Raw genomic sequence first — 15,534 nt, 5'->3', positions numbered from 1 at the left:
GGATCTTTCAGTTATTCAGAGGGAATGAAAGACTGCACAGCTTAACCTCTTGTGTTTCTGAATACTTCTTTGGTCAGAGGACACAATTATAGAAAGAATACAGCTCACGACAGACCAAAGAAGCAGAGACTGCTGTTATCCTGCCACTTCTCTCCCATATGTCATTTTTTTATCACAAGGATTTTGTACTCTTTGGAGGCTGTAATCAAACATCGTATAACCTTCATACTACATAGTCTTTTGGTCCTTCCTGGAAACCATATTCTAATTAATCTTTGGTTGTATTCCCCTCTAGATCCTATGGAATAAGTAAGGTTTTCACACAAAAAGGGGGGGGGGGGACAGACATGATAAATCCATCACTAACTATGCTACGCCACCAGAACATCACGTCGTCCACTGCAGGCCAAAACTCTCTGTGTTGCTCTCAAATGATACTGCAGCACAAAAGGGAAACAAGCAGTATCATGGATCACTCTTGTTTTCTTATTATTGGGAAGTAGAGCTCTTCTCAGGAAACTGGCCAAAGAAGGAATCTTGCAATTCTGCTCCATCTCACCTCAGCAGATTCCCTGTAATTTGCTTTCCTTGTAGCCTCTCGCTCAGTCTGAAACTGCTTCTTCAGGGCCTCCAAGCGTTCAGTATACACCTTTTCTTCCATCTTGGCTTCTTCAATAAGCTGCTCCCTTTATGGAAAGAAGAAAGAGACTCTCAAGGAAATAAACCATACGGAGTGAATTAGTAAACAATACAAGTGGAAAAACCTGGCCACCAAAAAAAAAAAATTAAAAAAAATGGGGGGGGGGAGGAAGCAGGAAAAAGTGATGGTTCTGCTTGGGTGGATTCATTTGGCCACATTATGTTTGTCAAGAGCCTGCGACTTTTAAAACATTTCAGTCTGTTCATTCAATTGCAGGTTCAGCCACAATCCGTTCCTCAACAGCAGCTCCAAACAGCAATTCAAGATAGATTCTCCCTGCATGAGAGAAGCTGTCCTAGCATGTGGCTACTCTAAGCCAGCCAGCAGAGTTCACCCAGGAGAATGAGGCAGACTGCTCCAACTCAAAGCCTTTCTCATTGCTAAGGAAACCATGAAGGATTTCCATCGGCAAGCAGCCTGCGGTTTCCAGGAGGCAGACTTCTTCCCTGCTTCCATTCCCTGATGGCAGTAAAGGGCCAAGAGCCGTATTGCAAGTCTGTCAGTGATAAGTGCTGCCAGCTATGCAGGCATGTCACTCACTCAAACAGCAGCATAGTGCTCCTCTGGACTGTTCAACACACACAGCCCAGAGGAAAGACTAGGTTCTATTTGCAGCCTTCTAACACTGCAGAGGAGCCTGGAGAAGTCACAACATCAGAAGGCAACCAGCTCATTCATGTGGCTTTGCACTATCAATCCACCAAGCTACTGGCTCAACACCCATGCCATGAAGATTGTTTCTGCAGCCGACAAACGGATGGAAAGGACCACAAGCTCTGCAGTTAGAAATGGAAAAGCAAAGTGTTCCTCAGCCACAGCACCTTGCACTTGTTCTTACCTGCAGGCCATCAATTGCTGATGCTCAATTTCTTTTCTGTCCAGTTCTTCCCGAGTATGTATCAGCTTGCTCTGCAGGGTACTATTGGCCTGCAGAGCTTGTTCCAAACTCAAAGCAAGTTTCTTGTTATCCGCTCTAGCGACATCTAGTGCTTTACAAAGTGGATCCACCTCAGGGGTAAAGAGAGAGAAAGAGAGAGAGAAATCTTATTTATATTTTAGGCATGTTGGAAGGGCATAACAAATGGGTTTTTCAGGGGTCTGTTTTGGGACTGGTTCTGTTCAATATCTTCATCAGGGATTTAGATGATGGCATAGAGAGTACACTTATTAAGTTTCCAGATGATACCAAGCTGGGAGGGATTGCAAGTGCTTCTAGGGTAGGGTCATAATTCAAAATGATCTGGACAAATGGGAGAAATGGTCAGAGGTAAACAGGATGAAGTTTAATAAGAACAAATGCAAAGTACTCCACTTAGGAAGGAACAATCAGTTTCACACATACAGAATGGGAAGTGACTGTCTAGGAAGAAGTACTGCAGAAAGGCATCTAGGGGTCATAGCAGACCACAAGCTAAATACAAGTCAATAGTGTGATACTGCTGCAAAAAAAGCAAACATGATTCTGGGATGCATTAACAGGAGTGTTGTGAGCAAGAGATGAGAAGTCATTCTTCCAGTCTACTGTGCACTGATTAGGCCTCAGTTGGAGTACTATGTCCATTTGTGGGTGACACATTTCAAGAAAGATGTGGAGAAATTGGAGAAGGTTCAGAGAAAAGCAACAAAAATGATTAAAGGTCTAGAGTACATGACCTACAAGGGAAGACTGAAAGAACTGAGCTTTTTTGGTTTAGAAAAGAAAAGACCGAGAGGGGACACTATAGTAGTTTTCAAGTATCCAAAAGGGTTATACGAGGAGGAGGAAGAAAAATTGTCCTCCTTGGCCTCTGATGATAAGACAAGAAGCAATGGACTTAAATTGCAGCAAGAGAGGTTTAGGTTGGACATTAGAAAAAACTTCCTAACTGTGAGGGTGATTAAACATTGGAATAAATTGCCCAGGGAGATTGTGGAATCTCCAACATTGGAGATATTTAAGAGCAGGTTGGATAGACATCTATCAGGGATGATCTACACCATGCTTGATCCTGCTGTGAGGGTAGGGGACTGGATCTGATGATCTCCCAAGGTTCCTTCCAGTTCTAGTATTCTACGATTCTAGTTAGTTGAATGAAAAGAACTTGTATAAACATCCCTTCCCTCACCACCTCTCCAGTAAGAACACAAGGGATCTCCCCCAGTCAGCATCAGTTTGCTGGACTGGAACTCTGGCCAACAGCTGCCCACAATTGGTAGTTAGTAAGCAGAGACTGCAAACACACTATTTGTATTTGCTAGAGAGAAATCCTCAGAGTGTGTTTCAGAAAACCAAGATTCACACACTGCTTTGCATCTAGGCTCCACAAGACATCAAGCTTTCTTCCAAAATGAAGGCTCCCCATGGTAGGCATAAGCTTTGGCCTGCTCTGCCTACATTACAGACAAAAGTATCTTTAAGTATTAAAACAAAACAGGTTTTAAACACAGTGATCTCTCCTGGTATAGACATTGGCCAAGAGATGCCTCCAGCAAAAAAAGAAGACTAGACTAAATATTTCTAAGATTAAAAGCAAGCAGCAATGTCCTCCTGCTCCCACTAAAAAGAGAAGTAAAAAAGAGAATAACATGAAGAAGAAAATAAGATACAGGTTCTATAAACCAGAACTCTTTGGTCCAGCAACATCTCCTGGATGTTCCAGGATCAGAGTCCTGGCTCACTGCGAGAGGTATGTGTGGCTACATCTAGACTGCAGCACTTTTCCGGGATACCACAGGTATCAGATTGCTTAAAGATTGCTTATCCAAGCAATGGGACAACTTTTCTGAAAAAAATTTCGGAAAAGCGGATGTGCCCTTTTTCCATCCCTGTAAACCTCATTCTACGAGGCATAAGGGATGTGTCTAAAGAGGTTTTTCTGAAATTTGGCGCTATGTAGATGCAACAAATTTCAGAAAAGCCTCTTTCGAAAGAAGATTGGAAAAAGATACATAATTTGCATACTGCAAATTGTGTATCTTTTTCTGATTTAACTCTGCAGTCTACATGTAGCCTGTCTGTGGAATGGGACTGGGAGCCTGGCACAGAGCTCGACTGGGCTGAGGGAGCAGAGCTGGGCGGGCCTGCATAAAGCCCAGCTGGATTGTGGAGAGGAGGTGGGAAACCCAGTGCACATGACCGAGCTGGGCTGCCAGGGGAGTCGGGAAGCCCAGTGGGGTGGCAGGGCAGGAGGATGGGCCAGGAGCAGGGGAGCCAGAAATGACCTTCCCCTGATCTGGCCAAATCCGTCATCTGGGGACCAATCACGTCCCAAGGGTGCTGGACCAAGGAGGTCCAACCTGTATTCATGGGAAAGAAATACAAATTTTAGAATTTTTTTCACATTCACTGTTGCCATTTGAAGACTGCTGGAAGTTTATCTTTCACAAGGCATTTGGTGGCAGTAAAACTTCCTTGCTAAATATCCATAAAATTATGTACCCCAACGTTGACAGATTTTTGCCTTGTAAGCTTCCCAGCAGGTATTCCCCCACATTCCATCGTCCAAAAAAGGAGGATAGATCAGTATCACAGAACTAATCCAATCTCTTATAACTGGAAAAACTTGGTCTCTACCTGACTATTGTGCTGAGAGTCTATGACAAGCAGTTTGGCTTGGCACTGTTCCAATTCTGCCTCTAGCCTCTGGATTTTTTGTTGGCTCTGGGTCCTGCAAACAACAAGAGGAGAGAGTAAAGATCAAGAGGCATGATTAACAGTAAAGCCCACCTATGTATTCATTCCTCTTCCCTCTAGGGTAGAGGCCACCTCACAGTTTAGTTTTCTACCTTCAAAGTATTTGTTTTTCACTATGACAAATTAAAATTCAGGTGGCTGGCAGGCTTCACTGGTTCACATCACGGCTGTAATTATGTGTCCTGCCAACTACTTATTCTAAAACTTTATTTTACAACTAACACTGAGTCTTCAAACATATGAAGGAAAGTGTTGCAAATTCTCAGAGATCTTTGACCAATGAGGTTTTGGGCCAGGAGGTTAACTACTCAAACTAGAATAAAACACACACACAAAACCACCCCTAATAAATTGTGTCCACACAGGAAATGCGGCAACCTTTCCTTGTGCTAATCCAGTTAGATAACAAGGAAAGGTAACAGCCAAGATCAGAAAAAAATACAGTTAATGTGCTGTTTGCATTTATACTACAATCTTCACTCTGCTAGATGGCTACATAAGCACCTCTTGGGATTAGTAATCAGATATTGGCTTTATAATAGAGCATTTCCCCTAAAATTTAAAATAATTAACAGTTACTAAACAAAGTAAGACAAATTGCATTGTATGTGTACCATGAAATTTGCAGAGGTACTCATGAAGATATACCTCAATGAGGAAAAATGTCATATGAAAAACATATTAAAACAGTCTGAAGAAGGTTTTTTGATATGAGACTTCTAGTATCCCCAGACATAAATCCCTTCATGTGATTGACATCAAGAGATCTTTTTATACCCTAGGTGCAGTGTGCCTGTTGCACAAGAATGATATGTAGGTTAACAGAAAAGACAGTAAAAACAACAAGTAGTCCTATTTTACCTTCTAGGCTAACAAAAATATATATAGTATGAGCTTTCATGGGCAAAGCCCACTTCTTCAAATGAGCTGGAAGCAGCGTATTCTTAACTGCAACGGATACAAAGTTGATCATATGTCCATGAGGGGCAAATTCAGCTAGTGCTTTGCCTCTGCTCTTCCTCCATGCTTCCAAAATTGCAGAAAAAAAATGAACTGCAGGAATTATAAATACAAACTGGGTTCACTGGGAACTATCTTATCTAGTCCTAGATAGTTTGTTTACTTCCCAAAGGCAGATAATGGTCTTGAGCCTGAGGGAAAGAGCTAGTGATCAAGTCATTTCATGTCCTGGCTTGTCTAGTTTTTCATTACACTGCAGATACGGAGAGTCACAGAGAACTGTTTCAAGCATAGTTACCGGTCTTTTCTGAGCCCTGTGATCTCAGAATCCTTGCACCCCAGCTCAGTTTGGACTTTCTCCAGAGCTGCCTGCATCCTGCTGTGAGAAGCCAGCACATTCTCCAGCACAGCTGTCACCTTATTGTTATCCTCCTTTGCCTCCTGTAGTTGGTGCTGTAACTTTGCCATCTAAAATACCAGAAAGCAGGCCGAGGGAGGAAACTGGTTAATTTCCAAAAGACTACTTTGGTCATACTCCTTATATAAATCATAAGAAGGTTACACCTCACAAGGGAAGATTAGTCTTGTGTTCATTGTATTAATTTAGATGGAATATCTGGGCCAAAGGTGTTAACATAATCCAGTCACTGTCCAACATTAAACAGTTTTATACAAGTTTCACGGTTGGTAGGTAGAGATTTCAGCCTGGTTAATACCACGGCAAATACACAATTAAAATCCTTTTAGCTTTTTATTAAAGACAATAAAGGAAAAAAGGAAGACAGTTAAAGCATTTAAAATGTAAAATATTAAATAAGGCTTTAATTTCAACAACATCCTTGTTTCCTTTTCCTTTTTATGGTTTTTAGAAGGAAAATAACCCCATTGATAGTTTCTTAGATGGTATTTAAGATGGGTACCATTAAATTAAGGTTCTTTTTTGGAAAAAATAAAAGTTAGTAGAGATGGGTAGAAACAGTTGTTCTTGTTAAAATCTAATCCCATTACCTAGAAGATAAAACAAGATGAACAGGCACACAAGGAGAAAGAAAAGAACAGCAAAGATAGAAAACGAAGTTTCTGTCTTTGGAGTTGACTTTCACTTGCAGTTTCAGCACTGGAAAAACTCAGGCACAGCATGTGGTTTTAGCCACTTCAAAGCCTAGCAAGTTTGTGCCAGCATTGAGCTATGTAAGAAGATATTGTATTTAGCTGCCTATATTGGTCACAGGCTTACTTCTATGTTACAAAATGTAGTCTTGGCCAGCTAATCCAGTCTTATTAAACAGAAGGAAAAAGGAGAAAGGATAGGAAAGAGGAAATAAGGCAATGAAGGAAAAGCACTCACTTCTGGGAGTGATAGGAAGACTGTATCACATCCCAAGTGCTATTAGGGATTTTATGGGAGCATGTGGCAGTGTCACCTGGCTCCCTCTCTCTGGCCTGCTCACATCTCTCAGGATCAGGATGACAAAGACTTGGGATCCCAGGAGAAAGTGAGGTTGGCAGTAGCCAATTTTCTCTCTAAAGTCACTTTTTTAAGGCCCCCAAAAAGGAGTGGTAAGTAGATTAATTCTGCCTGTCTCTCTCTTGTACCTTTTCCCATCAATATTTGGGATATCTTATGAATTTTAACTTATTATTTAGAGATTAACTCACTATTATGGTAAATCTGTAGGCCCAATTATCAGAACAGCTTCTGCAGCCTGTATTTAGAAGTATGCTGGAGGAGAAAAGTTCTCCAGAATTCCTCTCCACTTTCTACCCTTCCTTTGGTTTAATCATCAGAGCAATCTGTCATTCTGACAAAGGAAGACCAGCTCTAACCTCCTCCAATTTCACCAATGCTGTTAAGCAGGCTGCCTCTGTGGCATTCAGATCCCATCAGTACAGGGAAAGAGTAAGAATGGAATATGAATTCTACCAGCATGTTGTGGTATTGTCCACATTAACTGTGTTGCAATCGCCAGACTCTGTTTTGCACCCATGTTATGGCTGAGCATTAAGTACAAACCTGGTGACTCCTCACACCATTTTACATAAGTATTAACTCCACTGATTTCAAGATAACTCCTGATTCACACAGATGTAAGAGGAGAATCAGGTCCCAATTGCTGATACAGAACTTCCTAACTAAATATTAACCCTTAGTTACCAACTATATGTTGCTGGTACCATCAGCCTCCTTTATCAATGACCACCAGTTAAAAGTATAATACAGGCAGTCCCCGACTTACGCGGATCTGACTTAAGTCGGATCCGCACTTATGAACGGGGCTTTTCTTGCCCCGGAGCTCACGGGCGGCGGGTCGCCACCCGTGTCCTCCGGGGTGAGAAAAGCTTCTCCCGGTCTCCCTGGTCTGCTGGGGGAGTCCAGCAAAGCCGCTGGACCCCCCCAGCAGACCAGGGACACCTGAGCAAAGCCGCCGCCTGGGTGGCTTTGCTCGTTTGCCCGGGAGCAAAGCCACCCAGGCAGCGGGACCCCCGCCGCCTGGGCAGCTTTGCTCGTTTGCCCGGCTTTGCTCGTTTGCCCAGGCGGCGGCTTTGCCCGGGTCTCCCTGGTCTGCTGGGGGGGTCCAGCAAAGCCGCTGGACCCCCCCAGCAGACCAGGGAGACAGGAGCAAAGCCGCACAGGCAGCATCCCTCCGCCTGTGCAGCTTTGCTCGGGTCTCCCTGGTTTGCTGGGAGGGAAGGGGGTGCAGCTAGTGCGCCCCCCCCCCAGCAGACCAGGCTTTTGTTGCGGGACGCTGTGGGAACCTACCGGGCAGCACCCCAGCTGTTCTGTCCCAGGCTCAAGATTCAGCAGTTGTTGAAACTGATCAGGCTGATTCCAGGAAGCTGGGGGCAGAGCAACTCTGCCTCCGGCTTCCTGTAGTCAGCCCCTGGTCAGTTTCAGTGGCAGCAGCTGAATCTGGAGCCAGTTCCGACTTACATACAAATTCAACTTAAGAACAAACCTATAGTCCCTATCTTGTACGTAACCTGGGGACTGCCTGTACTACAAAACATCATACAGGATTGTACAACACCTTGAGTCTCAGGAGTCAGTATTCTACACATGTTCCAGAAACCGTATTGGAGCACTGTTGTCCATTACACACCAACAGGCCAATAAGACTTATGTTCAAGTTCAAATTTGCTGTGCTGGAATCTGAGCCAGCCTATAGCACATATGTTTCCTTTTTAAAAACTCCTGCTTCCTTGCCTTTTGCTTCTCCCTCTCTTTGATGGCTTCTATGTGCCCCTTAATTTTCTGAGTCTCTCGTAATGCCTCATCATGGGACTTGATTGCCATACAAACTTCTTCTTCTTTGTGTTCAAGGATGGCCTGTGCCTTTGCAAAGAGAAGGAGGAAAATGTTGAATTCTAGTTTTCCAAATCACAGGCATTTAATTACAATTTAAGGTGGTGGAGGGACTTTACCAGCAAAATGGTCCAGATGTCCTGAAAGTGAGAGATTCTGTATTTAGAACAAGGGATTTTACTTTTCAAAACAAGCATAAGACAGAAACTGTCACCTCTTCGTCTGGCTTTGACCAATAGGTGCTACAGTACAGATTGAATCTCTCTAGTCTAGCACTCTCTGGTTTGGCAACATCCGTGGTCTGGCATGGTTTTAGTTAGCCAGATGTCCACTTATCATGGGTATGGCCAAGTTTTCTACAGTCCCATAAAGTTTCTTTATAGCAATGGTCCCCTACCTTTCGTGGCTGCTGGGTGTCTGGGGGTGGGGCCACTCATGTGCCGGGTGTCCGGGGGCGGGGCCGCTCACATGTCGGGCATCTGGGGGCGGGGCCGCTCACGCGCCAGGGGCTGGCACCGCGCATGTGCCGCGCGCCCGGGGCAGGGGCCACCCACGCACCGGGGGCAGGAGCTGCCCATGCGCTCTGAGTCCAGGGCCAGCACCGCGCATGTGCTGTGCGCCCGGGGCAGGGGCCGCCCATGAGCCACGCGCCCGGGGTCAGCACCACGCATGGGCCGCACGCCTGGGGGGGGGCAGCCCAGATGTTTCAGCGGGCACACATAAATGCCCTGGCGGGTGCCATGGCACCCACGGGCACCACATTCTTTCTTTCGGAGGCATTAAATCTCTTTTTGACTTTATGAAACAAAGGCCAAGTATTTCCCTCAGAATCCAAGCTTTAGAATAAATTAAACATGAGCAGGACTGAAACAAGCAGATGTGTTTTCTCCTGAATCTATTGGTAGGATTTATTGCCTTGGTTTTATTTTTAGAGAGCACTGTTCTTGTTTATACAGCATAACAAATATTTAAAAATCCATTAGAATCATGGGTGCTTTATCAATAGACATTATGGTACATCACTGCAGATCACCCATTCTTCAAACATGCCCTCAATTTAGTGCACATTACTAATTAATTGTTACATGTATTAAGATCTGCAATATTTTACGTAGCATCTGACAAAATTAAAATTAGATTAAATAGCAAATACAGATTAAGTAAGAAAAGAGCCTCTGCTCACTCATCCCTGGTAAACACAGTCCTTATAATCCACAGTTTATAACACAGAGGAAGGAGGGAAAAATAATTTGTTTTCAAAGTGCATCTTAACACAAATAGTTAACGTTTTCATGAGACTCTTCTCAATACTGCCAGCCATAACTATAGCTCTAGGCATAGGAACATGTGTCTGGGAATGCCACTTGTTTTAACATTAAAAGAGTGCACAAAATAGGTCATTCAAAAAGAAAGAAATTTTAGTCACAGTGCCAATATACTGTTCAGAAAATGGAAATCAGAATAAGACAATTATATTTCTGAAATAAAAAGTAACAACTTTCAATGACAACCTCTGAGTATCTCCAGTATCTGGCTCCCAAGAAAAAAGTTTAAAAGACTTTTGGCTTCCTCAAATCAAAGATGACCTATTTTGTGTCAATCAGGGTAAGATGAAAGTTTCAGTTTCTACTCTGCTCCTTGAAACTTCCAATTGTAAATCAAATCCACAGCTTTTGGACTCAGTTACTGAGAGAGTTTAAAATGCAGAGAACTTTCTTTGTCCCATTACCATTATAAACCAAATCTGATTCTTATCTTCACATAAAATGAATAACATAATGTATAGCATCAATCAGAAGATAGTCTGGCATTCTTACAGCAACAGTTCAGACAGGACCACAACTACATTATCCCACATCTAGAATAAACACTTTATACCTCTTAAATAGACTTTATTAATTAAGCCTGCATCTTTCTGTACAAGAAGCTCCCAAAGACTCCAGTATTTCTTCATTTTTGCTAACAATTTAAATTAACAAATTAAATTAACAGAAACTGCCTTGCGTATCCAGCCTCTAGTTCAGAGATGCCCAACTCTATTATCCAGGAGGGATACATAAACCTAAGATAAACCTTATGTGGGCCAAACAGATTCTACATATTTTATTAAGATTTAAAGGTACCTGTATTTTTATAAGTTCAGCTTGTTTCATATGTATTTGGATAGGCTATTTCTATATACAGCATAATTTATTTAAACACTTACATAAACTAAAATGATGAAAACATGATGACAAAATGCTAATGAATTGGCCACTAGTATAATGTATTTAAACAGACCATAGGAATTATGAAATGCTCTGGTGAGCCAAGGTTCAGCACCCTCTGCTAATCTATGTTTCACTGTCTTCACTCACCCTCATGAAATCTTCACTAAGTTCTGTAGACCATTCAGTTTTCAATAGCCTTGGTGCAAGGATGTCTATTTTACCCTCCAATCTTTCTTCCATGGTCTTAATAGCATTTAACAAAGTCCACAGAGAGATTCTAGGACAGTCACCACATTCAGAAGCAGATTTCCTTGAATGTAGATCTGGCATGAAATGAACCTTGTGTGAAGGGGCTTGTGATTCAAAGCCTGCAGTTTCCTCTCCTAAACCTCCTATATGTGATCTAATGTAACGAACACTGGACTTCTGCTGCCAGGGCCTCTCTGGGGATTTTCTTCTTTTTGGTGGCATTGTTGCTACAAAACAATCCAGTCAGTCCAAACAGGCAGAATTGGTAGAGTGTGGAAAAGAGGAAGAAATAAAGAAAACCAGAAGAGCGCACAGTAAGGTAATAAACTACCCCCTAACAAAGTCTCTTCTCTGAAGACACAACAGAAGCCACACTCACAGATACTGCATCTTATCCCTGCACTACATTACTTTATAAAGACCTTGGTAGTAAGCCATATTAAAGCCTCATTTACTACACTTCTGATTAGTTGGATGGGTTTTTAAAATTTTCTTTCCTAAAACTTTGCGAGACCAAATTTTCCATAGCAACTTATTCAAGAAGGTAAATCGGTGTGGCTTCCCTTCATATCTTAGTAAACTGAGACATCACTGCTCACCAGTACAGCATTAGAACTATATGTGATGTCATTATGCCTTTTCCTTCTTATCATACTATATACTGTGACTTCATCAAGCAGAACATAACAGATCACCATAAGGAACTTAATCTTGCGTCATGTGAGGCAGAACATTTTAAGGGCTGATCTGTTCGTGATTCTGCCAATCACTTGCTTTTTTGTGTCTCCATTTTACCCCATCTGTAGAATGGAGATACTACATTATCTTTGTAAACTGTCTTCCCAAAGTTTGGGTAGTGGGTACTGGACTGGATCTATGCTCCCATTGACAGTGACAGAGTGTCAGACTCTCTAATGATCTTTAAAGTATCTGTTACATCCAGTTGGGATTTGCTTGATTTGTCAAAAAATTCTGATTTGTCAAAACTGAAACTTTTTGCAGGAAAGGATAAAGCTGTATGAATTTTTCAAATCAGTTATTGGAAAAAAAAATTAAATTCTGATTTTTCAATTTTTCTAATTATTTTGAGCACCCTAAAGATATTTTTGTTGTTGGATTTTTGGTTTTGCAAAAGTTTGAGAGTCATCTAAATTCAGTATGAGAAAATGTGTTTACCTGTCAAACAAAGTTTCCTGCCCAGCTCCATTATTTATCCCCTTGACATCCCTGTGAGGTAGGGAAGTGTTATTATCTCCGTTATAGATGGGGTACTGAGGCATGAAGACTGACTTATTTGCCCATGGGAGGTAAGTGAAACAAGACCTACTGTGCTGTAGAATCCAATCCCAATCTCTGCTGCATCCTGCTACTATAATCTGTTGTGCAAACTAGCATGACATCATGCTGTCCCTTGGTTAGCAGATTAAACTTGTACATGTGCATACCCTACCACTTAAAGCATTTTTCTTGACCCCTATAGGAGCTCTCCAGCCCAACAGAACACACTTTAAGGCAGTTACTATGAACAATCATTTTATTTAAGAATCTAAAGGATTTCCTTTTCTGACCAAGAACTAATTTGCATTACTAAACTGGAACTCACAGACTTCTATTTCTTCTCAGAAACCTAAGCAAGATCAGCAGAGAACATGGCCCAGTGCATCAAATAAAACATGCATGCTTGGTGCTTCTGCCCAGGGCAACACAATCCATCTTTGAGCTGTTGCTAAAAGACTGAATAAGTGATTTAGACCAGATTAGCCTGAACATTCACTGCATTCTTCCTTTTCTCCTCCCAAAAAAGCAGTCAAATAACTTGTAACAATTTGTGCTCTCCACAGTGAGCCATGAATAGACAAACATGGAAATGCCTACAATCCCACCAATTTGGCACATTCCAACCCTCAATATACACACATTAAATTTGCAGGAAACCACCTTGATTGTTTTGATACCTGCTTTAGCTGAGCTTCCATCTGTTGCATGTTCATCTTGACAGAGCCAAGTTCTATACTCAGCTGTAATTTAGAATAATAAAAATAAGTATTAAATTACTGATGTTCTTGAGGGGAGCAGTCTGACCGTGGTGAGAAGTGAGGAATCCTCTGAATTTGTCTGTACCTGAGTATATTTGATCTCTAAGGCTGTATTCAGTTTGTGAAGGTGATTATTCTCTGAACGTGCATCTGCAAGAGATTGCATTTCTTCTTCAAGCTGCTGTACTTTATTCTAAAGGAAAACACAGAGACACAGTCAGCACATATCTCATTGAGCCTATTTAGTAAGTGAAGAACAGAAATTGAGCTTGAGACATCCAGAAAAGCAGAAGGGGGCGGGGAAGGGGAGAATGTGTTTGTAAAACTAAAAGAAATTAACACTGAGTAAAGTATCAGAATATGAGCAGCAAGAAAGTCCTTTTACTTTATCTTCACATAAAGGAAAAATTAAAACATTTAAATTAAACAAAATTAAAATTAAATCACTTTAATACAAAGCTCAGGATAGCATCTTGGCCATCATCATTAACTATATCCGTATAGTTATGACTAATTCTAGCTCACACACTTATCTCTCCAAGGTAGCTCAGAAGATTAAGAAAAGAAATGTCCTCTTCAATAAGCTTGCAGGCTCAGCTTGAGGACATAATGCTACTTAGTAAAATAATATTACTCTTTTACTAAGAGTAATATTGCTCCTGCATGGCTAAACCTTCCCCACACAAAACTAGTATAATTGAATCTAACAATGAGACTAACAACGGGAACCATAAGAGCACAAAACATAATTGGCTACCAGTCTCCTAACATCAGGTCTCCTAACATTCCTTTTGCTTATATCAGACCTCATACTGGAGGAAAGAACCTCCTGGACACAATTCAGGAAATACAAGTAGTGACATTTTTCAAATATATACTGGAAGTACCTTACTCATAACTAAAAGACCAATATGGACTTTGTTGCTGACCATCTACATGGTGGCTGCCAATACATTGTGGCAAACAGAGTGGGAACAAGCTGTTTCACCTGTAATGCCTTCCTCATCATTCAGCACCTTACAAGAGACTTCTGGCGTTAAGCTGCCATGCTGTTGCTGGTGCAAACTCAACCATTTCAGATGTGGAATGGTGAGGTGTGCAGCAACTGACCACACCTGGGGACTCAAAAACAGCCCTCTGTGTAGCTGCTGTACAGTTGAGAAAACTGCACCACCTATTGAATAGCTGCTCATGTGGGGCTCGTCTATCAGGGCTTTAAAGCTTCACAAGGCTGTGCTTGATGCTACTAAATAGCTAAAGCATGTGTGATGCCTACCTAAGCCCTTGAGAAGTCTAACATTTTCCATTTTTTGACTTACACATCTATTTTAACTTTCTGTGTTATAGTTTTGAACCGTTTCCCATCTTTATTGTACCTCTTGAGCATTCATTAATAATAATTAATCACCAGATATGGTGACATTACACAAACCTGCAGCTGGCTCACCTTGTAAATAGCCACTATTCTTCTCCACGGGCCCCTTCCATATTGTTTTTTCACAAGCACACCAAAATCCATGCACCCATCTCCCAAATTCTCAGACACCCATCTGCAACTCCCTTTCTATTGTCCACTTACCTTCATCTTTATTCTTTATTTTTTTTTTATAACCATGCAGTCTGCTCCCTTCTTATTTTACCTCTTGGAATAACAAGACATTCCAAAATCCTAAGATTTCTATGACAGGGAGACATGTTGCTTTAAACTGTCCCCCTTTCCTTCCTGCTCAGTGATTTTCATACTTATTTATCTGGAATCCTATAGGTGTAATAAGTGAGGCATCTCAACCCAATCTTTTACCTAAAGGCAATATATGGTCTGATGAGGATTAAACACAGTTTTGAATCCAAAACTACTTAAAATATCTGGCTGTTGTACTAATGACATCTGCAGAAGGAAATACAAGAACTTCCTTCTAATTATAATAATAAATGTTTGGTTAAATAATCCTAGATCTGCTGGACAGAAGCATTTTTCTCTGATCTGAATAAACTGAAAAAAGGCAAAAATCAGGTACCTGAAGCTTTCCTTTGTCGTAGGCCAGTTTATTCTTACTGTCAGTCAGCTCTGCTAGAACCTGTTCAACCTGCTGTTGAGCATGCTGGGAAAACAAGAGCAGAGGTCACCCACTCCTAGGAAAAGCAAGCCAAAATAGACTTGGGCTTTAGCATCTTCTCTCCCTCTGAGGTTTATTAACCCTTTTCCCCTTGAAGTTTTAGTACATTTGTCCTCCTATTTTGATCAAATTTTCATTTAAAAATGAACAAGAGATCTCACCAAGTGAAACAGCAGAGCAGGAGAAAGATATAGTCATATCACCTTGGTACTAAGCCACCTCAATATATAGGAAGAAGCAGGCACACACTGATTCTCAGCCATCTAGAGCAGTGTTTCTCAACAG

At 41.7% G+C, this 15,534-nt stretch overlaps 1 protein-coding gene across 8 annotated transcripts in view; it reads right to left on the bottom strand.

Annotated features, from left to right (window-relative positions):
* The window catches only part of CCDC150 (coiled-coil domain containing 150), a 47,719-nt gene that overhangs the window by 6,599 nt on the left and 25,586 nt on the right, over positions 1–15,534 (bottom strand). For 5 of the 8 annotated variants that reach the window (XM_075934236.2, XM_075934233.2, XM_075934235.2 and 2 more), the window contains 9 exons: positions 15,151–15,234; positions 13,218–13,325; positions 13,052–13,114; positions 8,757–8,777; positions 8,539–8,667; positions 5,632–5,801; positions 4,254–4,347; positions 1,539–1,708; positions 560–686 (listed from right to left, as the gene is read on the bottom strand). In XM_075934236.2, the coding sequence (XP_075790351.2) occupies positions 560–686; positions 1,539–1,708; positions 4,254–4,347; positions 5,632–5,801; positions 8,539–8,667; positions 8,757–8,777; positions 13,052–13,114; positions 13,218–13,325; positions 15,151–15,234 (966 nt within the window). The remainder of the gene's footprint in view (positions 1–559; positions 687–1,538; positions 1,709–4,253; positions 4,348–5,631; positions 5,802–8,538; positions 8,668–8,756; positions 8,778–13,051; positions 13,115–13,217; positions 13,326–15,150; positions 15,235–15,534) is intronic. The other 3 variants (XM_014570882.4, XM_006117901.5, XM_014570885.4) reach the window with 2 other exon arrangements.

The sequence above is a fragment of the Pelodiscus sinensis genome, chromosome 7 (genome assembly GCF_052426305.1).
Source record: "Pelodiscus sinensis isolate ZL-2025 chromosome 7, ASM5242630v1, whole genome shotgun sequence".
Taxonomy (NCBI): Eukaryota; Metazoa; Chordata; order Testudines; family Trionychidae; genus Pelodiscus; species Pelodiscus sinensis.
Note: the sequence above shows the minus strand (reverse complement) of the source record. Positions and strands in the feature narration are given on the sequence as shown.